Here is a 26,418-nt window from a genome sequence, read left to right on the forward strand (position 1 = left end):
TGAGACAAACCAGAAGCCATTGCTGAGCTGATACTTTGATTCCTCGACCTGAATCACTTTGCAGTCCGGAGCTGTAAATGAAGTCAGAGCTGCTGCACAAGTCTCGACACGGCTTTCCTCTCAGCTACTGAAATAATTAAAACTGAAAGTGGTAGAACCTTTCATAAACCAATCAACACTGAGTTACTGGAAACATTGACAAGGAACTTCCTTCATTCCATCTATTTTACCATAATGGCAGAGAGCACTTTGCAGAAATCATGTGTGCTATTTGAGGAACGTTTATTTCTATGTAAATAAACATAATACAGTCACAAACATATACATAGCTGGACTGTCCTAAGTGATAACAGACGTAGCTGTGTTGATATAAAAATGTTAATATGATCTGATATTCCTGTCTCTGCACTCCTCCAAAATATAATGCTCAAAATATTTTTTTGCTTGCTACAGTTTACTTATAGAATTTTGGTTCTTCTGTTAACTTTACTTTTTTTTCCTAGTGTATATTATTTTTGGTTTTCTGACATAACTTCAAACACTGAAAGTTGATTATTTGGCAACTACAGGTTAAGACTGTGAATATATAAGGATAATGAATAGAGTTCCACATTTTCCTCTGGTAAATTTACCATGTAAATTAATAAGTGCAGGGATTAGTGTATTTCCTAGCAAAAAAAGACTTTCACATAAATGTAGGCATGTGGTATGACACAATAATGTGGAGCATGTGCTGCTGGTTGATTCACATTTTAACAATGCTTGGGTTGAAGAATAACCTGAAGAATAACTGATCAGGCATAACATTATGAGCACTGACAGGTCACACTGACATCATGGCACCTGTTAGTGGGTGGGATATATTAGGCAGCAAGTGAACAATTTGTCCTCAAAGTTGATGTGTTAGAAGCAGGAAAAATGGGCAAGTGTAAGGATTTGAGCGAGTTTGACAAGGACCAAACTGTGATGGCTAGATGACTGGATCAGAGCATCTCCAAAACTGCAGCTCTTGTGGGGTGTTCCCAGTCTGCAGTGGTCAGTATCTATCAAAAGTATCCTTTAAGTCCTGTAAGTCCTTTAAGTCTTAAAGGATCTGCTGCTGAAATCTTGGTGCCAGATACCAAAGCACACCTTAAGGGATCTAGTGGAGTCCATGCCTTGACCGGTCAGGGGTGTTTTGGCAGCAAAAGGGGGACTAACACAATATTAGGCAGATGGTCATAATGTTATGCTTGATTAGTGTATAGATCTTTTGTATTCTAAGTGAGTTCCTGTGAGTGTGTTCCTTAATGGTGTATTATATGGGGAGAGCGGCTGTGGGAAGACAATGTCAAAGGGCCAAATTGTGATGGCTAGACCACTGGATCAGAGCATCTCCAAAACTGCAGCTCTTGTGGGGTGTTCCCGGTCTGCAGTGGTCAGTATCTATCAAAAGTAGTCCAAGGAAGGAACACTGGTGTATGGGTGGCCATAACTTACTGATGCACGTGGGGAGAAAAAGCTGGCCGGTATGGTCCCAGGTAATAAAAAAAAGTTAATACTGGTTCTGATAGAAAGGTGTCAGAATACACAGTGCAGCACAGTTTGTTGCGTATGGGGCTGCATAACAACAGACCAGTCGGGGTGCCCAGGTGGTCATAAAGTTATGCCTTGTTGTTGTATTTACAGTGTATTATTGTCACTATATTAAAGAGCCCTTTTTGATGAAGTGACTCATAACACAGCAATAAAGATTATTTCATAGATCTACTAGTGTCTCATATTCCTTTATGGAAAATATACAGAGCTAGGTTTGGGCTTCACAAGTTTCCCAGAGTAAAGCACAAGCCTGGCTATATGCCATTTAAAAATCTAATATAACACTGAGGAGGCTTCTAGCTTCCAGGACAGTGAGGTGTGAAGGTCACAGATTGAATGTCTCACCTTCTGGTGTTGGGCATTTCATTGCAGTCATGTACACGTATTAGGCTTCGTACCTTTACTTTGGAAGAAACTGTTGTGTAAGCTGACAGCTGGGTAAACCTGTGCTGTGCATAAGCAAGCATGAGGAATTTTGATGGAATGAGGAACCAGTGCATAAGGAACAGGGACATAAGTTTTATTGGGTGATGGCTGACAATTTGGCAAGTAGGTGGTTTTGACCACATGGTGTTTTAACCAAAAAAACGATTAAAAAAAGAGAGAAAAATAATTTATTTCCCTAATATTATGCAGTTCACAGTAATTATGCACCTAATTATCATTACCAGCACTGACAAAGAGCATTCATGGGAATGTCAGTAATGAGTCATAGTTTAATTTCTTTCTGAAACTGGAGCAACAACAGTCCAAGCCCATGCTTACGCATCAGAGCTTTTATTATTCAAACTCCTGAAATGAACAATGACATAACAGTTTCCTCCTCTGGGCCAGTAGTGAAATGCATTGCCTTTTCCAGGCTTTCTTTGTTTGCTACACCTCTACCATAGTTCCAAGAAGGCCGGCTCATACCTCGATTTTCTCCTCAACTTGTCACGAGACAAAATGAAATCTTCTCCTGCATTTTATTTTGGTAGCCTGCAAGTACTTCAGCATGACAGAAAGCGCTTAGCAATCACACTGCATTCTTCATCAGTGTGGTATGGACTGGGTTGGAGCTTCACACTGACCTGGGTAGTAAGGAGCGTTGAATCAATCAGAGACACACAAGACACAAGAAATAAATGAGGCATTTATTAAGACCAAACACAAAGCCTAAACAGTTAAAAAAAAATCCTCCTGAGCGGCCACTACACCACAGATCAGGGCAGGGGTAGGGACCCTAATACTCTTGAGCCATGTATATGTGGTGGCCTGGAGAAAACATTTAGTGAATTTTGGACATTTTCTTCTCAACATTATGACAAACCACAGGAGAAAATTGTATTTAAATGATTGTCTATTTTAGGATGGCACATAGCAAACTAAAAATGTGATCACAGATATTTTGAAACTAGCACGGTTTTAGATATCTTTAAGAAGACTTGCTGCAGTTGTTAAACTGGCTGTACTTGATCCTGCAGAAAGATAGCCACAAATCTATTTTGATGATATTTATATATCTATGGCTTCTTAAAGTCAAGTAACAACCAGTTACCACCAACCAGTTTTTTTCCCCCTAGCCCGCCACATATTTACGATACTCAACACTGATTTGAGTTGGAAGTCACAATAGGCCACTTGTGCAGGAACCAAATTTCATGCCATAATCTTACTTCTGTTCTGGTTTATAACACCCTAATAGTAACTGTTTTACACTGTGAGGATAGTTTTACAGCACCTGTACACTGCAAGTCACTTTTCTGAATGAAAAAAACCCAAAAAAACTGGAAGCTCTCATTTGTACATTTGAAAAAAATCTTCATCAACTTGTGGAAACTGAAGAGCTGTGCATTATTTCTCTATTACTCCCCTTTAGGCTCCTTTCCTCTTTTATTAAATACAACTCAAATACAATTCCATTTTCAAATATTTTATGGGTTTCACCTGGAAGTTGCCTACATTTCTTAAAGCTTTAGATTTTAATGGGACCGGTTTAAGTTACTTTTCTATCTAAGCAAAGTAAACAAACAGCTGAAATGGAAGTAAAATGAATGAAAATTTGCATCTGGTGAGAAGGACTCTGGATCTCTTTTTGTGTAGCGACCGAAATGCTTCAGTGCAAATATCAGATGTAAAGACACGTTTTCTTCTTGCAATGATTTTGACACAGCATGGAAAAAAGCTTACGCCAAGCCCTGGTGGAAACTGGAAACCAGCCAGCAATAAATGCTAGCATGGATGAACAAAGCTGGGAATAGAAATTCTTTTGCTGTGCCAGTAGTGTGGAGACTGTACAAAAAAGGGAAATGTTTTCTTGGGAGTGAATTAGAAACTGTATGCTTAGTGTGAGACTGTATGCTTCTTTGTTTTTATTTGGCTCTCAGGGTGAAAAGGGTCCCAACCCCTGCAAAAGCGTACTTTATTTCTTCCTACTAAAGAATGAAACCTCACTGGAGTTGGATGTTATTAGAAAAAAATGCCCAACATCACCTCTCAGGCTGGTGTGTAAAGTTAAGAGGGCAGCATAAAAGGAGTTTTAAAAAGTAGTATAGTGACAATGAAACAAAAAAAGTAGCTTATTGCTTTCCAATTATTGCTTATTACTAGGCACATTTCACATTAAATTATATCACTGGTACTATGCAGTCGTTGGCAAGGCAAATGATGTATAAACAAATGTAAAGAAAAAACACATTATAAATAATAAACTTACAATTCTATACAATTGTTTAAAATAGATTTAGTATGATTGTTTACGTCCTTGGCCAAAGTTGAACTAACTACTTCAGCATTTCCCGTTCCCACAGCTTCATGCACCCCATGCTTTTTTTTGTGATTTTATACTGAAGACGTATCTGAACAAGGCAACTGACAAGATATAAAACTGGAAGAAAAATGGAATGAAGAAGTGTCCTTTTTTTTTTGTTAAAGATCAGCAGTCTTTTTCTCCTCTGTGAAATGTCCACCCTTTTTAAATAAATATGGATCTCTGAGTCTTAATCTTTTTCTCAGCAAGCATCCCATCCAGCAGGGCTCTGTTCATAAAAGACAAGAGAGAGCTACAATCACACAATGTCCCATTAAACGGTAATAAAATACTCACACACATTGCCATCACAGCACATACTACTGAGACTGAAGAGCTCGAGTATGAAGGACTTAAAGAAATGCTTGAGTAATGGTTCCGCTGTGAGCCTCTATTAACAGAGGGGAATAAAAGTCTCTGATCCATGAAGTGTCCTTTGTACTGTTGTACGGTTTGCACCACAGTAGATTACTTCAAGCTTCGTATATTGCACTAAACATCCTGCCCAAGTACAAGCAAACCTTGACAAAAAATTTCCCCTACACATGCACCGAACATAATTTGTGTCCCTCATAAATGGAGGCGATATTACTTTATCAAACAGTGTACATTTCTGTAAATTTGTGGCTCTTACCTGTTTAACGCTCAGTGCCTGTGTAAGCGCACCACACAACAGGTCTTTGATATTGAAGGGCATCGCCTGCCTGTTCTTGAAGGCCCATCATGCCTGTGTGTTACCATGGTCACAACCACAACCACAATATGCCCTGGAAGGTAGGTGTGTGGGCGTGGCTTCTTATCCCTTACAGGAAGTTGCTGATGTGGGCTGAAGCTTCCTGGTGAGCTCTGTGGTATAAGGCCCTTAACTGACTCACATCACGCCCGACTGCAGACTCAGAGCCGTAGTATTTCTGATAACACAAGATAAGATTGATCACCAGCTATATTATTGAATTCATACACACTGTACAAACACCTGCTATGACACTGAGTCTAATGCAGTCTTTGGTTTTAAGCAATGTGGCATCTGATACCAGGAAAATGTAGAAGGCAGGTAAGCATTCAGGTGCTGGGGCTCCATACAGGAAGTACATGGTGAGTTGCAAGAATCTGGTCATACCTGGGATGATTTAATCTCTTGCATAAGCGTTAAGTTGTTTCATGAATTATTTACTTCACACTCTGTAATGAGGCTAGTTCTATTATCATTGACTTTATCACTGTTTTATATGATGCAAGTTCGGTTAATGTACAGTATGTTATATGAGTGTTAATGTGTACATCAATATTAATGCTATTTAACATCTGAGACAACAAATAGACATTGCCCCTGACAAAAAGACAAGAAGCAAGGACGTCTGAATATATCACTAGGATATACTCGGAGACTATCCTGGAAACTTAATGGGACACCAGGATCCATCTCAAATAATACAAACGAAAGAAAACGAATGAGTATTAGCATTCCCGAGGAGAGTATAACTTTATGTATCCATAGTCATTATACTCTTCTAATGTAGCACAGAGAGTTTTTGTGCCCTTGAGAAAAAGTCAGCAAGTTAACTGGCCAGCATTCTGGCTCTGAGATGTAGTTTCTTCTTCCTCCATCACACCAGAAATATTGTTTGTGTCTGGCTGGCATCTCTGTTTATTCCTATACCCATGTACATGTGTACAGTTGCAAAAAAAAGTAAGTGAACCATTTTCAGTTTCCTGGTTTTCTGCTTAAATTGGTCATGAAATGTGATCTGATCTTCACCAATGTCACAAATATCAACAAACACAATATATCTAAGTTGATAAAACACAAATAGTCATGATCTTTCATGGTCTATTGAACACACTAATTAAACATGCAAAGTGACGGTGGAAAAAGTAAGTGAAACAGTGCTTTAACAACTGCTTGAACCACCTTTGGCAGCAATTACCTCAAGTAAGCGCTTCCTGTAGCTGCGAATTAGACCTGAACAATGTCCAGGAGTAATTTGAACCTTTCTTCCTTACAGAACTGCTTTAGTTCACCCATATTCTTAGGACATCTGGTGTGTATGGCTCTCCTGAGGTCATTCCAAAGCATCTCTGTTGGGTTGAGGTCTGGGCTTTGACTGGGCCACTCCAAAAAGTGGATTTTACGTTCACTGAAGCCATTCTGTAGTAGATTTTCATTTGTGTTTAGGGTCATTATCCTGCTGCATCACCCATCTTCTTCTGAGCTTCAGCTTGCAGACAGCCACCTTGAGATTATCCTTTAGGATATCCTGATAAACTTGGGAATTCATTTTCCCCTCCACAATGGCAAGCCGTCCAGGCCCGGAGGCAAAGCAGTCCCAAACCATGATGCTCCCTCCCCATACATTCACTGTTGGGATGGTGTTTTCATGTTTGTTTGCTGTTATCTTTTTACGCCAATCATAGCGCTGCATGTTCTTCCCAAACAATTCTAGTTTTGTTTCATCTGTCCACAATACATTTTCCCAGTAGTGTTGTGGAGTGTCCAGGTGGTCTTCTGCAAACTTTAGGTTTGCTGCAATGTTTTTTTTTGGAGAGCAATGGCTTCCTTCGTGGTGTCCTTCCATGGATACCATTCCTGTTCAATGTTTTGCGTATGGTTGACTCATGAACGGAGACGTTAGCCAGCTTCAATGAATCCTTTAACTCTTTAGCTGTTACTCTGGGGTTCTTTTTCACCTCAATGAGCATTCTGCGTTGTGCCTTTGGAGTGATCTTGGCTGGGCGTCCACTTCTATGGAGAGTAGCCACAGTACCATATTGTTTCCATTTATACTGTAGATAATTTGTCTAACTGTGGACTGATGAATATGTAAAGTCTTTGAGATTACTCTGTAACCCTTTCTAGCTACATGCATATCGACAACTCTTGATTGTAGGTCTTCTGAGATCTCTTTTTTGAGAGGCATGGCTCACATTAGTTTATGCTGCTTGTGAATAGCACACTGACACTGTTCGGGTGTTTATATAAGTCAATTTAGCTCTACACTACACATTTATTCTTGTTTCATTGATTGGACTCTGGGTTTGTTAACATCTGACTCCAACTGCCATTTAGTGACACCAGAAGCCTAGTGTTTCATTTACTTTTTCCATCTTCAATTTGTATGTTTAATGACTGTGCTTAATAAAGACATAAAAAAAGATCATGACTGTTTGTGTTTTATCAGCTTAGGGATATTGTGTTTGTTGATTATTTTGCCTTTGGTGAAAATCAAATCAAATTTCATGACCAACTTAAGCAGAAAACCAGGAAACTGAAAATGGTTAACTTACTTTTTCTTGCAACTGTATATGTATTGAATGTAAGGAGGCTGCATGTTGGAAGCAGGAGAACAGCTATGCAGGACATTAAATAACACGGTCCTGCAGCTCATCATACTTGAAAGAAAACATTTATTGATTTTTTAAACTGATGAAATTGTTTATCATAAAGGTCTAAAATAGCGAAATCCTCCTAATCATTAAAAAGTAGGCTAATTTATTTTATGTATTATATATATATATATATATATATATATATATATATATATATCAATAGATATATCACTGCCTATAGAATTTATACGAGTATATATGTTTTATATATGTATATATAACATGCAGTAACTGTCTCAACCTTTTTTTTTTTTACAGTGTGCTGGCATATCATAACACCCCTATATATAATCCTAATGCTGCAATGTATTTCTTCTAAAAGCTGTCACAAAAGCCAGACAGGGAGAGAAAGAGAGAGAGCAAGAGAAAAAGAGAAAGAGCACTCACATCACAGGCAGCACTGAAAGTGTCAGTGAGCGCTTAGGACACTAAAATAGCACATTTCTGCGTAGAGGATAAATGCGGGAGGACAAAAGCGCAGGACACACTGACCTCTGCACAGTGGAACACAGTCAGCATGTCCGAGTGGAAGGCCGCCAGGCTCTCATAGTGTCCTGACTGGAGCTGCTTTTGTACCATGCTGAGGTCCATCAGAGCAGAATCAGACCTAAAGTATAAAAACACATGCACACGCACACGCGCAAATGTTGTCATGCCATAAAAGGTCCATACTCCATCTAGTGGTCTGTAAAAATACTGTGCTTTCTGGTACACAAACTCACCTTTTCCTTGCGCACAGGTTTAGCAGAGGATCACTAAGGGTTTGTCCAGATGATCCTGAGGGACAAAGAGAGACAGAGAGATAGAAACAATGAGAAAGAGAGAGAGCGTGAGTGAGTGTAACAGTGAAAGAGGTAAACAGAGATAGACATGGAAATAGAGAAGAGACAAAGAGAGAAGATGAGGTGACTGAGAGACAGACAGAAGTAGCAAGAGAGATCCAAAATCGGAACAAATTTCAGTTTGTAAACATACCCTTGCAACTAACAATCCTGTCCCAGATTTCTTGAAGTGTGTGTGAGAGATTTCTGCTTTGGAATGTTATATGCTCCCCGTCTTCAGAACATGACCTCTGCTCAGTCTGGCACCTGTCTGCGACATGTAGAACAATACACACAATTTGAAAAAAAAAAAAAGATTGAAAATTTATTTTGCGAAAATATGCTCCACTAAAAACATGCAAGTCTTCCATTTTAAATGGAGAAAAATAACTTTCAGGTTGAAACAGACTGAAGAGAATAGGAATTTTCTTTTCCTGGAAAGTTCTTTCAGGGACGAGAACCAATGCTATGACCTACAACATGCAAAAGACACATGAAGGACAGACAAGAAGGCAGAGGGTTGCTATGAGGAGGGGAAAAGTATGTAATCACACCATGCAATCACATTTCTATTCAGATGGGGTGACGAATTATGAAGAAAACAAACGAGCAAAACAAACACTATATAATTTATTAACGACCGAGCGAGCAACTGAGACTCCGGGCTTATTGTAATACAGAAATGCTTCACAGCATTATGAATATGATGCAAGCTAAATAAATAACAAATACATACACACATGCACATGTCGCCAACAACTACACACACTCCTAGACCTGACTTGATGGTTGGATCCTCTCCAAGGTCTCTACCCTCACTCTGCTGACCGCTCGCTTTGTCCTCCTCCTTTTCTTTCTCTTGCTCTCTCGCGCCCTCTCTCAGAAGAAACGCTTGTCTCGCCTTCATCTTCTCGTAATTTCTCACCAGGAAGACACCATGTTTCATTACAAAACTCCTGAAATGACGGTGCAGAGGGGACGAGAGAGAAAGAGAAAGCGAAATAGAGTGTGTTTCGACAGTTACTATAATACATTTAACTAAACGCGTTTATTAACCCATAATTAATTTACTCATCCTGTCACAAGAGAAAAAATCTAAAAACAACTACAATATACATTTCTAACTTCGGGTTTATATTATAATCTCAGCTTGGTCATAAAAAATTCAGGCTTCAGAAGGCTAAAGTTAGTCTTTGGGGTGAGTGAATAAGACTTTCCTATGTATATTGTACATGCTGTGCCAGTTTAATCACATTTATCCCAGATTACACATTCGGTGGTCATTTCCTCAAAACGTTTTTTTTTTGAGTCCTCTGATCTAGAACGTGTTTCATCACACACAAGATTACACTGTGGAAAGCTTGATGAACTATAAAGACAATAAATCTCAATCTGTATAAACATATTTTTCCGGTACCTCTCCTCACTAGATAAGGTTGAGGGGAAGTTCTCATTGTCGCTGTTTTCCTCCTGTAAATGGAAAGAAAAACAACAATAACAAAAAATCTGCCTAAGTATACAGTCATTCACCAGTAGGTTGTGTGCAATGTGTTACCTGTTGTGTGAGGTGATGATGGCACTGATGGTGTTCCTCGTACACATGCGTGTGATTGTCCATATCACAGGATTGAGTCTCGTCATCACTGAGCCTAAAAATCATGCATGGTTTCAGAATTATGTAGTAAATAAAAAAAATAACAGAAGTGTATCCACAGTATGAAAACAATGACTTAAACTACCACCCAGGACTATTTCTTCTGAAATGTAGTCAGAGATGAAAGCAAAGTATCAACAATATCTGGCACAGTCAGTAAGCTGCTCTGTGGGAATGTATTACAGGCCCTGTTCCAGTCAAAAGAAAAGCAAGGCCCTGCTGACTTCCTCCGCTCCCTTCATTCAGGAATGAAAAAAACAGCCCTGTTTTTGAGTGCGGCACTGCTTGTTTTTTTTTTTTCAACAAGACGTTTCCTAATACCTGTGGATAAGGAGGACCTTATGTGAAAGTGTATGTTTGTTCTTACGTCGTGTTGAGGCAATCGTCAGAGCAGGACTGAGGTGCACTGCTGTTTGGGGGGTTACAGGAACTGTCTGAAGTCGGAGAGAGAGCCATTAAAAAAAAAAAAAAAGGATTCATAAAAGCCTGCTAGTCTAAAATGTCACAGGGTAGTATAAATATATACACACATTAGAAGTAATCAGGCAGCCATAATGACAGATAACACAAATTTACTGTTGTGTTGAAGTCAGACGAACAAGAACAACAGTGTCTTTGTCCTCAATATTACTCAGAGTTATTTTAGACATCTTACACACACACACTTACTTGATGGCGATGCCTGTGGTAGAGTAACAGGTTTTTCAAATAGCTGAAGAGAGGGGAAAACATACACATCATGAACGCTGTAGGGTCGTATTCCTGGAAATGTTTTTTTTTTTTTTAAAAAAACAGAAACTAAAAGCACCTTGTTGCGTGCATACTGCCAGTGGATGTCATAGGGCAACTGAAAGTTGATCCGTTTTACTCTTAGGTACTTTCCTGTCACAGATTCACACAGACAAGCACACATATACAGGAGCAGAACACTTGATTAAAGATCTACACATAGTCCAATAAATGCAGCAAAAAAGGACTTCATTTTCAAGTGCTTCCCTATCATTTTCTTTTCATCTAAAACCTATATTCTTCTCTTAATCTTAAACTATTCCTACAAAAGCGATGATTTGTGGTTCTGTACGACCCTGATACCACAATAACTGAAAACACAAACTGAAACTTACCCACATGCAGTGGTGCAGGAAGCAGGCCATATTCATGCTCCTCTGGATTGTACTCTAGACCCTCTAGACTTAGCTCATGAGGCTGATCAGGAATGCTGACGAAGCCAAAAAAAACAATAAACACAAAAACTCAAACCTCTTAATGATAATGATGTTCACCAAGCTTCTCTTAAAATTAGATATACTTATATACTCTGCAAGTGTTACTTAACCATGCAAACATCCAACACCTGCTGAAAGGTCCGGACTAACTGAATAACTCAGACTAGTTACTAAATAATATTCTTTAAGCTGAATTACTGTGCACAGTGAGCAGAGGTTACAGTGTTAAATCCTGTATGTTTATGTACACTCATTGGACACTTTCATGCAATCATGTGGCAGCAGTGCAATTAAGAGTCTTCAGTTAATGTTCACATGAAACATCAGAATGGAGGTAGATGTGATCTCTATGATTTTGACAGTAGCACGGTTGCTATGGTGCCTGAAGGGCTGGTTTGAGTATTTCAGAAACTGATGATATCCTGGGATTTTTCACACATCAGTTCACAACAGCTTCTAGAGAATACACAGAATGTTGCCAACATCACACACCATAGAATGAGAGGCAGTACTGTGGGAATGCCTCGTTGCCTTCCTCATGAAAGAGGACAGAGGTACAGCTAACTCAACCACTCAACTGTGGTGAGCAGAAAAGCATCTCGCAACATGCCAAACCTTGAGGCAGATGGACTACAATAGCAAAAGACCACATTGGGTAATACTTTTGCCAGTCAGGTATAGGAAGGTGAGGCTGCAGTGGGCACAGACTCACTGAATGTGGACAGCTTGTAAAAGGTGACTTTTATCCATCCTTATAATGGTTATTTGAATGGTTATTAGAATGGTTATTTGAGTCTTGACTTGTATCTGCATGCTTCTATGCATTGCACTAATGCCACATGATGGCTTGTTTGAATAAGCAGGTGTTCCTAATAAAATGGCTGGTGAGTGTACATGTGATGTGTCCGAGGTGTGGGAACTTACTCTTCGTTTTTATAAACATCTGAATAAAGCCCTGCCCATAAATACTTCTTATTGGGTAGTGATGCAGTGGCCTGCTCGGGTTCACTGTCTTCAACCTGGCTTGGTGATGGATCAATAGGCTCTGAGCACATATGGCAATGAGTGGAAGACTGCTCAGTCACATCTTTTTCTTCATTCTGAGTCTGCTCTTCATCTCCCACACTTTCAGATAGTTGTCTTTTCTTCCCACTTCTTTGCTCTCCATGAATGACAAGCTCAATGACTTCCAACACCGTGTCACTGTTATCTTTGTCTTCTTCTACTGGCTTTTCTATAGACAAAGATGAGTCCAGCTCAGGACTAGAAAATGAAGATGGCGAAGGTGGAGAAGAGGGTTTAGGAGTCTTCCTTGGTCGTCCTGGTCCTCTTCTCTTGAATCCGTTGCCATCTGCAGACTCCAGTCCCTCGTAATTGTGATGTTTCGGTGGCTTAAAGTGTTGTTGTATTTTAGCACTTGAAGTTGAAGGAGTGTTTCTGGCTGCTGGGTGTGACTGCTCATCCCTTAAAAGAGATGAGGTTTGCCGAGCATGGTTAGATTTATTCTTAATCAAAAGCCTCCTTTTAGTTTTAAACCCCCTTGGGTCCCTTGGCATCTTTTCTGGTTCTCTGCATGATGAAGAATCACTGCACTGATGCTTTTTGGGAAAAACACCTGCCTGGTCGATACCTGTAAACAAGGCAGGAAAAAAGCCCTGTTAAATTCATTGTATATCTCTAAATATAAACTATTAGCTAGATAAAGCAATTAAATAACAAGGAACAACCAACAACGATTCACAAAAACCTGTTTTATATAAAACACCTTGCCACCTCATCCACATTTCTTTCTACCATCTACAGACTCTCACCTTCTTTCTTTTATTCATTCTGTGTGTATCAAGCCCACCAGGAAAACAGCTGCAAAAATCACAAGTGACAACTCCCACACAGCATACATCATATTTCAGCCTTAGGTCTCCTAATTTCCAAAACATACCCTTCATAAAAAGTCTCTTTCCCACAGTCACTAAAAATCTCAGCTGTCCTGTTTACCCTTTCCAATTACGTCTGTAATTTTACTGTAATCTCTCTTAAGCTTGATACAATAATATATTATAATTATAATAATGGATTTGATTTCTTTAATGCTCACAGTCCTTACTGTCCTTTTTCCATTGTCCTTTTTTAAATGATGTCTGTTTTGCTCTGTAATGTTTATCATTTCATTCTTGACTTGCACACTCGGAGCTGGACCGAAACCAAATTCCACCAACATGGTTGCCTGGCAATAAAGATTCTTGAGATCTTGATCTAAAAACAGTTCAAACACATGATGCTATTGCTTGGCATTACAGTTTTTTTAGACTTGCTTTAATGAATGCATAATTAACCACCAAAATTATATACAGATATATGAGTGTGTGTGTGTGTGTGTGTGTGTGTGTGTGTGGGTGTGTGTGCGCAAGTTCTTAATGTCACTGAACTCTGATTGACAGACTATATTGTTAGAATTAGAAGCTTTTGGTTTAATATAATGAGCTTATTCTGAGACATGTCTGGTGTTTTGGTCAGTTGTCCTGCACTTTGGACAAAAAAATTACCCATTACGCCAAGCTGCATGTTTACACAAAGAAAACTGAAAAAGTGAACTCGGTGCTGAAAAATTCAAATATAAGAATGAAGAGATTTTAAGGCTGATCACCAACTATGTCCATTTTTAAAGTGACATTTGAAGTCAAAATGACCAGAGTCAGGCTTTTAACATGCAAACTAGCATTTAATGCACTCCAGTTAGTCGTTATGCTACCGGATAGACACAGCTATAATCAATTTCACAGAGCCGCACTCAAGAGCATTCCGCAGCAAACCCTTGGTCTCCAGGACAAGGATTGTGAAATCAGGACGGAGTGTGCTCTAATACACACCATCAAATACCTCTTTTTACAGCACAAAACCATCATACATTAGGGAATATAGTGGGGAGTAACGTTATATTTCAGTTCTGTTTAAGAGCATTCCAAGAAGACAGAAGGACAAACCTCTGAAAGGAAAAAAAAAAGAAAGAAAGGCAGACAGGCAGATAACATATGAGATCGTGAGAGAAAACAACCTGGCCATGGTGCTGTAATATGACTTGTGCGTTGTTTTTTTGTACATCTATGGATGAGCTATTCCAAGGCTGGATAAGAGCCAGACCAAGATCGCTTTAAATTTACCTCTGTCTTATCAACACTTAAGTATAAATACATCAACAGCCAAGGTGTATTTTTAGACTGAACAAACAAGTTTGCGGGAGGAGATTAAGTAAGGAACAAGGGACGAGATAAAGGGAAAGAGGTCTGACCAAAGATGTCAGGGTGGGGAAGTGCTCAGGAGGCACATATGAAGCTAGTTAGAAGATGTACTCTCGCCAAATATACTCTTTGGCTTTCACAAAAACAGCTCTCTTCCTTCGCTCTTCCCTCACAGCCATTTGTAAAAGTTCACTTGGAGATTTCCAGGCTAACCCCCACCCACATAACCACATTTCCTTACCACTGCTGAATGCCTGCACTTTTCTCTTTCTACCTTTCCAATTCAAACAGAATGGTGTATATTGGCCACTGGCAGACAGGAGCTCTATAGCAGGAGTCTAAATGGACATTCCTTGGCAAGCAGATAACAGCGTAAGCACATAATTCATAATGATGAATTGTACAGCACAGCTCCCAGTGCTTCAGAGGGACTTGTTACGTCTCTGTCAGCCTAAGTATGAATGTGAGAATGGTTGTGTGCATGAATAGAGCTGACCGCAAATAACCCCAAGCTCATTCCTGTCCAATAAAATGTATTCTGTGTAGCTGATATGTAACTCAATACTTGGGTTTTAACATTTAATCAAATTATCAGTTATGTTCATTAAAAGCTCCTTCTAAATGAAATGAACTCACAGTACCATCCCAGACTAACACAAGGGATATAAAAAAACCAATCGAGTGTACTGCCACCAGATCTAAAAGATGGCATTAACTAAAAAACGTCAAATACAGAATTAATGGGACTTTCGGGTGGAGGCCAATTCCTATTTCCCTGGAGTACATACTCACAAAATCCCTTTGGCCCTTCCCCATCTAGTGCATATGCGGTTCTTGTGTGTGTACATGGTCCTAAGTCCACAAGGCCGTAGAGTGTCCCATTTCTCATTTTAGGCTTAAAAAAGTGCTCAAAAGTGCCCTCTATTTGCATGTACTTTGCCCCTTGGCAAAGACCGTATCCAAGTGTACTCTGCCACAGTCTCTTACTCCAAACTCTCTGCAATCATTGCAGCACCAATCACAGACAGTGAGTTTGTTAAGACAGAGTACAACATGGTAGAAAACAGCCAATTAAAGGCAGTGACATTCAAATGCAGTATCTTTCATCATAAAAGTCATTAAGCAGCATTAATGTAACAGCTTTGGTGGAACAAATCCTATAACAAATAATAAACCAAGCATTTACCTAAATTACATATTTATAACACATTTTCTGAAGCTACTACATGGAAATTTATGCTCTTATGGAATCAGTCAACTGAGCCATATGTTTCTGAAACAACTCTAAACTTCTAAATGACACATGAACAGGACACACGAGCATTCCTTTTGACCTCTGCCAGAAAGTTGTCTTGGTCATAGATGGAACTTTCAACAAAATAATGGCTCCAAACCTACCTACAGTAAGTATATGAAGGAGAAAATGTTCTACATAGTAAATCTTCCTAGAAATGTTCAAGCTTTTAAGGCAGTACTAGCAGAGTCTCAGTTGTGTTATTCTCTCCAGCCGAGGCTTCATAAAATATTAATTCTAAACCCAGTGTTTTGGGAATAAAAACACTACATACATTTTCTGAGGGGAAAATGTATTAAAATGATTTTATACAGTTACATTTGAAGCTCAATATGAAACGTGTTTTTTTTTTTTTATCTTATTGAATGCCTTTCAAAAAGCCACAGCAGTGCTTGTCCTGAGTATCCCATAAAATAAATTGAGTCACCTACAGTAGCTCGCTCATGAAGGACAGACTGTATAAAAAACTGCCACCACTCCTATAGCGTCTCCCCTGCCTACCTCTCACCTATATATTCTCACCTACCTAATGCATATCTTAACTAAGTCTGTACAATGAGTTGTCATTTTATTAGGTAAAGTCAGCACATAGGTCATTTTTTGAGTGTGCAATTACTTATTGTAAGCCTTCTGCTCCTATGCACAATTACTCAGCTCTCATTTACCCCATCCATCAGAGCAAAGAGACCACATCAGGACCACCACTGTGCAGAGTCAAGTGGTAGACCTTTCTCACCACAGCGGTCACCTCTGTGTCAATACAATGTTGAAATAAGTCTGCCAAACACAAACATCCAGTCAACAGCAGTCCAGTGGTGAGACGCTGACACTGATGAAGTGCAAGGACAATTATCGGAGACATGAAATATGAGGTAGGTGGACTAATAAGGTGGGTGTGTCTAATAAAATATTCAGGAAGTGTACATGGAGTTTCACTCTGCTGAGAGTGCTGAGAATGGTCCATTGGCCAAATAAATAGCAGCAAGAGTCCTAGGGTTGGGGACAGATCTGTACAAGATGTACAACATAGGTGTATAATAAAACCTGGCAAGTCTGTACTTCCACTCACAAATACCCCCAGGATGCCACAATGATGATGCACCACCCAGTGCTTTCAGATAGATTCCTCACATGCTGAGGTTTGTTTCTTGCCATATGTTTAACCAAACAACAACAAGCTCAATAGTACTTCCATTCCATTGGTGTCTTAGAGGGACTCATTAAACAGCTAATAGCAGATTCGAACAAATACAAATGAACCTGAAGCACATTTCCAATAGCAAGGTCCTTTTCAGAGGATGATTTCGAAAGTGAATACAGGCTGCTGTGGGCAGACACTTTGATTTATAGAAGTGCCACAAAAGGCAGGAATTCGCAACAATCCAGCACCTGCACTTCGCGTGCATTTACATAGCACTATCACGGCAAAATAATACAAGAACAAAAGTATTGCATGCTGCAGTCAGCAGGTCTACATAGAGTTAACAATAAGATGAGTGCCAGGACACCACATATCATAGCATATCTGTAGCATATATAAACACACGTAAGCACTTACACATCTGAAAGCACTTTGCCTGCCAACTAGAATCTGTAGTAGTAACTACACAGACAGGGAAAAAAAAGCAGTCTGTGCTCTCATTTCTTATGCCACCAGTTAAACAGTGGGTGGTAAATGAGCGGAAAGACACCCAAATATAATACAAGCTGCTCTGATTTATCTGCACAATGTACTTCCCTGCTTTAAAAAAAAAAAAAGTCTAATAAACACAAAAACAAAAATATACATTCGGGCCATAAAACTAAATAATAACAACAAACAGATTTGGACGCCTTCTTACCTGGAGTTCTCTTATCTCCAGAAGACAGGTCTTGTACAGATGTCTTAGCTTGTTCCCTTAGAACACTGGAGACTCCAGTAAGTCCTTCACTCTTTCTTGACTTTGCCAACCTTTTCTGACTCGGTGTACCGTTAATGAGTGTAGGTTGTTTTAAGAAAGATTGAGTTCTCCTATGTAACTGCTGAGCTGATGTCGGGTTCCCATCAGTCTCTGGACCTTTCTCATGGCACACTGAATTGTTTTCAAGTGTTTCAGCAGGCTGGTTAAGGCTTTTGTTGCCAAGACCCCATGGTGGCTGATGCTCTGACCATCTTACTTCTCCTCCCTGCCCCAGGTTTGATGGATTCAAACGTGTAAAAGGAAAGGTTTTGTCTTTCTGTTGGAAAACTGGGGAAGAGGAGGGGGAAGGAGAGTTAAACGAGCAGCTTCCTGAATTTTCATTGTCTTTTGTGTGTTTATTAAGCCAAAGACGTGCATCATTTCCATGCTGTCTTTCTGTCATCACGCTATGTTTTTCCCGCCTTCCTCTGCCTTTTTCTTTCTGTTTCTGCCTTTGCCCACTTTCTGTATTGAAACAGTCACAGGAGGAGTGCGGGGTCATCCTAGGATATGTCCCGAATGTGCTCTGTCCCCAAACTGCAGAGTCTTGCCTTGGGAACTTGGTCCTCTTCTTGTGAAACTTAGATGGGCTTATAATAGGGTTCTTAGGGTAGTGGTGCAGATATGATGGCGGGAAAGGGAGTGGATATAACGCACTGGATGGGTATCCTCGACAGAGTCCGAAACCAAGAGAGGTGGTCGTGAATGGTACTTTGTAGGATGGATGGATAAAGCCACCACCTGGGTATGGGTATCCAAGTTTGTGCATCACTGGGAAATGTGTAACAATTTGTTCGCTTGGCTCAGTGGAACAACCATGTTTCCTTCTCATATTGGCCATTCTGACATAATGAAGGGGTTCACAGGAGAGGGCCGAATGTGGTGAATAGTATCCGCTGAGGTTAATCTGAAACATGGCGGGGGGGTGAACTTTTTCTTGTAGGCACTGAAGATCATAGGATTGACATTTGCCCTTTACAGTCTTTCTTCCAGTTATGTTACCATCTTCACCAAGCTTTGTTCGGGTGATGCGCTGCACGATACGGATCTTGCTCAGTCTTACAATCAGGTCATCAATATCTGCAAGGAAGTCTGGGTCTTGGTGTTTGGCCCTGAGATGCATATACTTCTTCTTGCACTTATATTTATGTCTTCTAAGCTTTTCTCGACTAAGGCAGTGATGGCCCTTTCTGTGGCATTTGAACTTATGCGCTTCTTGGTCTGTGAATGGCAAAGAGGGATTGGAATCTTGTGGCCTACCAGAGCCTAATGGCAAATGAGCAGAAAAGAGGCGTTCTGAAGGCAAGGAGGAAAGAGCCCTCGGTCTACCCTGAAAGGAATTACTCCCAGGAACACCAGACATTGTGAATACAGCACCTGGGGCTGGTGCTGCACAAAATCCCATGCCTTCATCCAACCTGTTATTCCTCTCGCCCCTGTCTGATGTGGTGTTATCATTAATTCCTTCCCCACTGTTACACGTCAGTGTTACTTCAGAGTGAGCCTGGGAATTTTCACTCAGTTGTTTAAAGGAAGTTGCTTTGATTTTGGGGGCATTAAAATTGATCTGTGAACTTCTCCCCGATGACGACGATGAGGCAATATTTTTAAGTGTGTTAGAGGAGCCTGATAAAGGGATACTTTGGGTATCTAATGACACAAAAGTAGACTTGTGGGTGAACTTTGGGTTGTCTGGTAACCTCTGTGGAGATTTCTGGGTGGAAATGTTGGAGGTTGTTTGACATTTTGGTTTGCGACCTCTCCTCTTCCCCATGTAGATAGTTCCTCTTTTGCTGACATTAATTTGAGAACCAAGTTTACCTCCAAAAGAAGATACAAGGGAAGATAAGGAGTGTGTTGCAGTAGAATCTGGACTGCACGCATCTCTCTCTGTGTCTTCGTGAGAAATTTCTTGAGTGTCACCTTGCTTCTGTCCCAACAGAATCTGTGTGAGCACTTGATCTTTCCTTTTCACTTTCATCTTATTGATCCTTCCAATGATTGTCTTCATTATTACTCTCTTGCTTTTCTTGCACTTTTGAATGTTTCTGGCTTTGTCTTTGGAAGTTGTATAAAGGTCTCTTGGGTCCTGTTTCTTAGAAATTAATTTTGACTGAGTTTCCTGTGCATGGATGGAAAAAGACTGTTTTGGGCGCCCACGTTTTCTTGCCATAGGCCTTGTCTGCTTCATATCGAGTTCCGGCTCTAGGTCTTCTGGGTTTTCATCATTTGGGGGATTAACAACAGACACTTGAGAATTGTTTGCCTCAAAATGTACTCCTGATTTGTTAGATTTTGGTCTACCCCTTTTTCTACATGGTGGATTATTTAAAGATGAAATTTCTGAATTGAGATTTTTTGAGTTTGGGGACAGTTTTGATTTGGGAAGTTGTCCAAGTGGATTTTGTTCACCCTGAGGTGAGGACAATGTTTCTGAAGAACTATGGAATGGAGTTTCATTTTGTGAACCACTCTCTAGTACTTTATTGGCAACAGGACTATGATTAAATTCATTGTCCATGTTTGCAAACTTACTACTGCGAAGGCTTCTGATCTGTCGTTTCTTTGACAGTTTTTTGTCTTGCTTGCTGCTAGATGATAAGTCATCCATCAGAGGCGGTACTGGGGCAGGAGATACTTGAGGATGTAAGGCAGAACCTAGAGAGTTGATAGTGTCAGACAAACAGTCTACTTCAATTTGTTCCTGGTTTCCATGCTCATCATTAGCTGATCCGTTTGGGCTACCATAATTTTTGTGCTCAGGAACAGGATTTCTGGGGGATTTTATACTTATTTCTGGAGACCAATTTAGGTCTTTTTTATTTTCATTCTGTCCTTTGCTTCCTCTGCTATTCTCTGACAGATCTGATGTGGTGTCAGTGCACTTACTGGAGGATGGGGAATCAGTTACTTGGAAAGAGGTGGGGTGTTCTGGCAGGTCATTTGTACAAGGACTTGGCTCTTGTCTGGAGCCATTTTGGTGCTTACTTTTTTCATTAGTTACTATTCTGACATCAGCATGGTTGGGATCATCCACACAACCTTCACCCTTCTTTGTATTCAAATGCAAACTTGAAGGCGTTTCTGAATGACTTTCATTGCATTTCAAGGCATTTTTTTGAAAACAGGATGTTAACTTGGATGACACAGCATGTAAACTGGTTTCACTTGGATTTCCAAAACTGGAGTTTGGACTGGCTTGACCTTTCTGTGCCATGTCCTCATTAAGGATGTTAATGCACTCATGTGGGCTGGAGTCCTGTTGATAGGTGGAATTTGAGTCAGGAGGATTTTTGGAGGAATATGTCTGCTTTATTTCAGTATTAAGCGTTATCTTGTGAGAAATTGACAGTTTGTTGGATGACTGTGGGGTTTCCTGTAGTGTTATATCTGACTTTAAATCTGTCTTCTTAGTTTGTTTTGGGAGAACCTGTCAAAATAGATGATGCATGGTAAGTAGAGGATCACTATAAATGGGCACTCTAGTGTATACCTCAAAATCCAAGTTTCCTTTCATTTCTTTTTCCATGTTTTCTTCATAAAACCCTCAAATGACTACTTGTCAATGTAATATATAGATCAAGAACAAAATGTACACGACCACACAGGACAGGAGAAACATAGAAATATAAAGCAACTAAAACAAAATGATAGAGAGACATTAAGATGGAGGGTATTCATTGATCAAACACTGATAAAGGAAATGACTAAATGTGAAATGGAAGGTGGAGAGTGAAAGAGAGTTCACAGAGAGTGAAAAAAAAATGACACAGTCTCAAGTTACAACAGGCTGAGAAAGTAGGTGAGGCAAAAATAGATTAACTGTTAGTTAAATGTTATAACACATCTGTAGCATAGATTATAAGGAAAGATTTCACGTTTTTAAAAAAACTATCTAGTGCATCCTTTAAATGTAGATGTTATGCTCACGAGAGAAAGTTTCACGTCATATTTTTCATGGCGATGTTCAGCGCATAATATTTCCTGCTGCACTCTGAAGGGCATGTTGTTTTTATTCTGACCTTTAGTGGATTATTTCAGACATTAATAAAACAAACATAATGTCCAGCATAAAATGACTGGCTCCTACCTTTTTGGCTGCCCTTGTAGTAGGGGAGTCTGAAGCAGGAGATATGATACTTGAAGGTATGAGAGAGGACAGAGAAAGTGCTGATGGATCAGTATTTGTCATAGCTGAATTGTCTTTTGTTTCCAATGAGTCAGTGTTACATTTCTTCTGGACAGGATGACATAATTGACTGTAGCGTCTAGTTTTAGCACTTATACCATCTCTTCGCTTGCAGACGCTTTGCCCCACAGGTTCAGGCCTCTGAAACATTCGAACAGAAGGTCGGCATATGAAGTTTTCAAGGCTCTTTGGGGGTTTCTTGGTTCGCTTTGCCCCGGGTCTGATCTTCCCTTTCATATTAGCTTCTGAATGGTCAGCCTCTTTAACTGCTAAATCCTGCAGTTGTTTATCTCTGCCATCAGTTCCTTCAGAGAAGAAATCCAGTTCTTCTGATTTGGTCTTTCTCATTTTTTTCCTACCCTCTGTCCCCTCAAACTCTCTTCCTCTCTCTGGTGCTGGCGTAGGTAAATCACTCTTCCTTTTTTTATCCATTTGGAAGTTCAGTATAGAAACAAATTTGCAGGGGAAGGCAGAGCTATTAGGCTATTAAATTCAGATAATGGCAGATCCACGTCTTGGTGCTGTCTTCTCTCATTATATTCTTGGCCTATAGGAATAGAGAAGTAAAGAAAACAGCATTATTATTCATTTTATACTACGGCTGTAATCATGACTTGTAAATTTCCCACCGGGATGAATAAAGTATCTATCTATCTATCTATCTATCTATCTATCTATCTATCTATCTATCTATATATCTATATATCTATCTATCTAAATCTCACCAACTAACATTCCTGTACACTGACTATTGCTAAAGTCTATTTCCTAGAAAAGTCAGTCGAAACTATTTTGTGGGCTCTCCAAAAGGCAGGTGCTTTACTGCACTGTGTGAGCTAATTTCTAAGAACAATCTTGAATGATGACCTCAGTGCATTAACTTCCACAGGGGAAGCATAAAATCCACAGCTCAGCCTATTGCCTGAGGGAAAGAACACATTAATACAACCCAGGACATGCAATCTAAAGCTGCGTTAGAGGTGTTGAACGACAAACTTGACACCGTACATTTCAAATCACTCTGAGGCAGAGTCGGTGAATAACATCAATACCGCCTGGATTTAAATAAATAAAACAGCACCTGATTAATAGCTGAAGTATCCAGGACCTCCCCGTGGTGAAAATAAAGCAATATACCAATTCAATGCAGAAAACATTCAAAGGTGTTTGATTTATAGAGTATATCAGAATAGACTCCATTTAGTATTTGTTGCCAGAAAAAATAATCCCAAAGGAATGATAAAAAGAAAAATGGCCCGAGGAAAGCAGAGACAGCACAGAGCAGAGTGAGCTGGTTTGTGTACATACATACACTAGAGCTATTAGTAGCACAGTTCAAGAGCAAAGAGGAAAAAAAAGAGTATTTTCAGGTCTTTTTTCACACTGGGAACTATGCCTACTTTTCAAAGTTTACCGCAATCATTCATCTTACGTCTACCTCCTTTCTATGAAGGTTTTGCCACAGGCTTGCTAACCCTTCTAAGAATCCTACTGCTTCCCCTCCCTCTTTATCCATTTTATTACTTTCCATAATAGCAAAAACAGTTCCTTGCTTTCTACACTGCAACGTGAAAGGCTAATAATGATGAACTGACTGACTCATCACATTAAATTACTGAATAAAAAGTCACAAGTTACATGCTGGACAATAAGCCCTCTTCAACTCTAATACCAGGGGTTAAGAATTTGAATATGAACTAATATTCATTTGAAGATCAACCGATTAAACACATGGACAAAAGTATAGCTCCTATTTGACAGAAAACCCTTTGGCCAGACCAGATAAGACTGTAAGGACCCTTTGCTTGAATAGTAGTGACGCTGACATCTTCGCTAAAGGTTGTTTTTGTTTTGGCCAAATCCATAAATTACCTCAGACATTCTTCAAGTAATTCTCCGCCACCATGTTTCTTACCCCTCCCTTCTTCTTCACAACTAAATCTCTCTCTCTCCTATTCTGAACTCCACCGATGCAAAGCATTCACTTAGCAAGCCATCCCCTCGCCTCCTTTCTTGTCCTCTTTATCTCACTTTCACACTTTCTCTCGTCAGGTCTATTTCAGTAGTTCTCATTTGCATGAAGGATACACTCATGTCCTTCTCTCGTCAAGTGCAATCAGCCTTTGACTAGATACTACGTTTCAGATAGTTCCTCAGGAGCCGTACCATAAAAAGAGGGGTTTTCAGTCCTGGAATAGTTTCTCAGAACACATACCTTGACAGAAATATATCTGTTAGATCAGTGATATATCAGTCATAATTTTTTCGGCACCAGGAGTCTGGCGGGCAGCACAGTGGTGAAAGCTGACATGATTGTACATTTTGAAATAGCAGTATGTAAGAATAGCAACATGGATAAGGTGATAGACTCGTCTGCTTTTCTCTCACTGAATTGAGTTCTCCATGAACTGCTCCTGAAAAGAGACCGAGATTGCCATCGACTCATCTGAGGAACTTAAAACCACCAAACGACTGCCGTTTCTGCACTATTTCTCTGACCTAGATATAAGCTGGTGCTCCGAAAATAGAATAAACTAGAACACAACACGACGAGGAAGAAGGGCCAGAGAAACGCGGGGTAATTAATTAGCAGCAACGTTACAATGGCGTTTCCGCCACATCAGTGGAGAAGAACACGCAGTGTGTGTGTGTGTGTGTGTGTGTGTGCGCGTGTCTGTGTACTCGCGCAGGAGAGTCGACTCATACACTCAGCTCATTATATAATATGCACAGTTGTTGGTGTTAGTCAGTAAATAAGCGATACTGACAATAGACTATAACGGTGCTGCCTTAAGCATTAGGTCATGCAGAGGGAGATCGCAAAATACTACGCTTGGGGAGTCTTCAAAATATATATAAATATATATATATATATATTTAAGTTACCTAGGCAGGCACGGAGATGGGACGCCTGTGATTATTCAGCTTCCAGGAGATATAGAGTGTTCATCTCGTGCAGATGAAATGAAACAGGCAAACTAATTTCCTGCCGGAATAATATAATAAAAGTGTAACGGTTTACCGTGGCCTAAATATGAACACTCAAATTTGGCGGAGCTCAGCTCCACTCCGAAATGAGGTCTAAAAAAAAAAGTCGGAGGAGGAGGCGATTCAGAACACAATCATTTCCAAGTCGCTTTATGAAAACCAAGCTGGACTTACCCACGCCACGCGAGAAGATCTTTTCTCTCACAGCGCGCAGTATATCCCTCCAGCTAAAATTAAAAAAAAATGTTCGCGTGAGCGCAACTGAGCCGAAACGCTAAGCGCAGGGATGTTGCGTGAGCTTTCCGTGCACTGATGGAGCCGTGAAGATGAACATTGTGCAACTGCGTACGACACTCAAGTTCCCCCTTCTCCTGCCTGCTGCCCCCTCCCTCCCTCCCCTCCCCTCCCCTCCCCTCCACTCCCCTCCACTCCTCTCCTCTCCCGCCCGCTAATCCGTCTCTTGCGCAGTTGTTTTACATCAAAAGCACAGTCGTACATTGTGTACCCACATTTCCACTACTACTAGGTAATCGCTTAAGCGACCAGTGGAGTTGCTGTACCGTGAGCATACCTATTCAAACAGAAGATAACGAGCACTGCCTAGCGTCCATGACTGGAGAAGAAGGTGACAGAAAAAAACAAACTCATTAAAATGTACCCGTAATAGACCTGAAGCAGATGCGTGGCATGGACTGATGGATTCTCGACCAAAAAACAACAACAACAACAAAACAGTCTGCACTTAGTTACTACTCATCACCTCAATTCCAAATACTCGAATTTCAAAGATTTTTTTTCTCTCCAATGGCCTACTGATAGAACATAGTTTGGATGTGTTGATGTTCTACCAAGTTGGACTGCATCGATGCTCAAGTCCAAAAAGATTGCAAAATCACCATGGCTGCTTGATTTCTGCTTCGTTTTTTTTTTTTACTTGAACGTGGTGTCATCCAAAATAAGTGCACTACTGTAAGTCACCAGAGGTGGCATTCAATCCTGAGTTTGAGCCAACACACCCACTTGAAATCTGCCATAACTTTATAATGGAGGGATGAGACGTGCTATAATAAATCCGAGTGAGAAAACAGCAAACAAATAAAAAAGAAACCATGTGCAACAGCAGTAGTTGAGCATTTCAGAAGGCAGTTATTGAAGCAAATTGGTTTATTGTTAATTCGATCATTCAAATGAGTTCAATTATTAATGATTTTGTCATTGATAGGGGCACATAGATAGGTTAGCATGGTTACTTTACTTTAAAAACTCCAGGGTTGGGATCTCTGACTTGTATGCATCATGCTTGGTTGTTCTGAGTAT

General features: G+C 40.0%; 1 protein-coding gene across 8 annotated transcripts; it reads right to left on the reverse strand.

Annotated features, from left to right (window-relative positions):
• Window positions 1-2,692: 2,692 nt before the first annotated feature.
• On the reverse strand, window positions 2,693-25,465 carry LOC131356192 (histone-lysine N-methyltransferase ASH1L-like). 8 transcript variants are annotated; one of them, XM_058395120.1, is made up of 16 exons: window positions 25,276-25,464; window positions 22,015-22,660; window positions 17,826-21,354; window positions 12,379-13,084; window positions 11,353-11,447; window positions 11,037-11,110; window positions 10,898-10,940; window positions 10,596-10,662; window positions 10,130-10,223; window positions 9,992-10,044; window positions 9,352-9,530; window positions 8,729-8,845; window positions 8,476-8,530; window positions 8,246-8,360; window positions 5,001-5,277; window positions 2,693-4,595 (listed from the first exon to the last, which is right to left on the reverse strand). In XM_058395120.1, the coding sequence occupies exons 2-15, from the start codon at window positions 22,543-22,545 to the stop codon at window positions 5,170-5,172; spliced, it is 5,766 nt and encodes a 1,921-aa protein (XP_058251103.1). In that variant the 5' UTR covers window positions 22,546-22,660; window positions 25,276-25,464; the 3' UTR covers window positions 2,693-4,595; window positions 5,001-5,169. The 8 variants fall into 8 exon arrangements, with proteins under 8 accessions (XP_058251103.1, XP_058251086.1, XP_058251095.1 ...); XM_058395103.1 differs by having other exon boundaries at window positions 8,729-8,841; window positions 9,315-9,530; XM_058395112.1 differs by lacking the exon at window positions 25,276-25,464 and adding an exon at window positions 25,000-25,151 and having other exon boundaries at window positions 8,729-8,841; window positions 9,315-9,530.
• Between the last annotated feature and the right edge of the window lie 953 nt (window positions 25,466-26,418).

The sequence above is a fragment of the Hemibagrus wyckioides genome, linkage group LG01 (genome assembly GCF_019097595.1).
Source record: "Hemibagrus wyckioides isolate EC202008001 linkage group LG01, SWU_Hwy_1.0, whole genome shotgun sequence".
Taxonomy (NCBI): domain Eukaryota; kingdom Metazoa; phylum Chordata; class Actinopteri; order Siluriformes; family Bagridae; genus Hemibagrus; species Hemibagrus wyckioides.

Bases quoted from the DNA above. Each gene is read 5' to 3' on its own strand.
- LOC131356192 (XM_058395103.1), bottom strand. From the start codon at position 22,545: ATGGATAAAAAAAGGAAGAGTGATTTACCTACGCCAGCACCAGAGAGA. The intron at 9,531-9,991 runs GTACCGGAAAAA...CCGTCATTTCAG, and splicing joins ACCTTATCTAGTGAGGAGAG to GAGTTTTGTAATGAAACATG. The intron at 8,531-8,728 runs GTATGTTTACAA...TTTGTCCCTCAG, and splicing joins CAGGATTGTTAGTTGCAAGG to GATCATCTGGACAAACCCTT.